Here is a 1501-nt window from a genome sequence, read left to right as displayed (position 1 = left end):
CTGTGTTGCAGCCCAACAGCAGCAACGACAACATCCAGTCGATCACCTCCGGGGACTGGGACGTGACCAAGATCCTGTCCTACGACGAGAAGCGGAGTCAGATGTGAGTGAGCGGCCTCCTGCCACCCCACGTCCTTCTCCGCTCGCAGGGCCCTTGGCCCCGCCCCTCCCCGTCTCAAGGCCCTAGCTGCCACCACGCCACGTCCCGAGTCACCGGGTCCTAGCAACAGACGCTGCCGGCCTGCAGCCATGCGGAGCCCTGAGCCTCTGCTGGCTCTCGGGGGTGGGGTCGGGGAGCCAAGGGCCTCCCCAGCGCACGTTCACTGCTTCCCCGCTTCTGAGAGAGAGGGCCAAGACGGAAAGAAGTTATGGGACTTCCTCCAAACGGTCGGGGCCGGTAACGTCAGGAGCTGGGGCTCCACTCAGGCAGGAGGGACGCTGCCACCCTGCCTGCTCCTGGACCAGAGCCTGGGTTCCCGCGTGGGGTCCCGGGCGGGCATGGGCCGAGGAGTCTTGGAGTCGGGCTGCGTGTCTGGACTCCCGGCCCTGTGAAGGATTCCCGCATCCAGACCCAGTTGTGCACCCTGCGGCCGAGCCCTGGGCGGTGCGGGCACACCTGGGCCAGCGGAGGTCTGCCCGGGAGCGGCGCCTTCAGCCCGTGGGAGTGTGGCCGTCCCCTGCCCCCACGGGGAGCTGGCCCCGGGCAGGAAGTTGCAGCTGTGGGCCCTGAACAGCGCACGACCCCTGGGGGGCGGCGGGGGGCGGGCCTGACGTGCTAAGTACCAACCTGCCCGGAAGCCAGCTAACCTCTGTGCCCCCGCTGGTCTTCACAGCTACTTCCTCAGCACGGAGGACCTGCCAAGGCGGCGCCAGCTGTACAGGTGCGTCCCCACCCCACTCCCCACTCCGCACCCTGACCCCCCAACCCCTCTCCCCAACGCCGCCCACCCGCTCGCCCTCTCCCCACAACCCCGCCCACCCGCCCGCCCTCTCCCCAAACCCCGCCCACCCGCCCGCCCTCTCCCCAAACCCCGCCCACCCGCCCGCCCTCTCCCCAAACCCCGCCCACCACGCCCGCCCTCTCCCCAAACCCCGCCCGCCGGCCCTCTTCCCAACCACGCCCTCTCCCCCAACCCCGCCCCCACCCCCACCCCGCCCTCTCCCCCAACCCCGCCCACCCTCTGCCCCAACAGTGGGGCACCGTTACCACCCCCGCCACGCTTTCCAGACGGGAAGGAGGCAGCGGCTGGTTCCTGCCGCCGGCTCAGGGCCACCTAAGGGGACTCCGTGGTGTGAGGCCCCTGTGGCCTGGATGGTACCTGCCCCCCTACCCCGTCAGGTCCACGGCCGCCCCTTCCAGCCGCAGAGTAAGGGCTGCACAGGGGGGTCCTTTCAGAGGTGGAGAAAACTTGGGCACATCCCTGCAGTCACAGGCCCGCTTGTCTCCATGAACAGGTCACCTCTGCTTGTCCACCCGGATAATCCCATCCGTCCCATCCCA

At 69.8% G+C, this 1501-nt stretch overlaps 1 protein-coding gene across 1 annotated transcript in view; it reads left to right on the top strand.

Annotated features, from left to right (window-relative positions):
- Positions 1 to 1501, top strand: part of DPP6 (dipeptidyl-peptidase 6) — a 281581-nt gene that overhangs the window by 215541 nt on the left and 64539 nt on the right. Inside the window, 2 exon segments of the mRNA XM_010829360.1 lie at positions 12 to 103; positions 834 to 881. Of these exon segments, the coding sequence (XP_010827662.1) occupies positions 12 to 103; positions 834 to 881 (140 nt within the window).

This window comes from Bison bison, unplaced genomic scaffold, assembly GCF_000754665.1.
Source record: "Bison bison bison isolate TAMUID 2011002044 unplaced genomic scaffold, Bison_UMD1.0 scf7180017864503, whole genome shotgun sequence".
In the NCBI taxonomy this organism is placed as follows: Eukaryota; Metazoa; Chordata; class Mammalia; order Artiodactyla; family Bovidae; genus Bison; species Bison bison.
The sequence above is the reverse complement of the archived record's forward strand: the minus strand, read 5'-3'. Positions and strand labels throughout refer to the sequence as shown.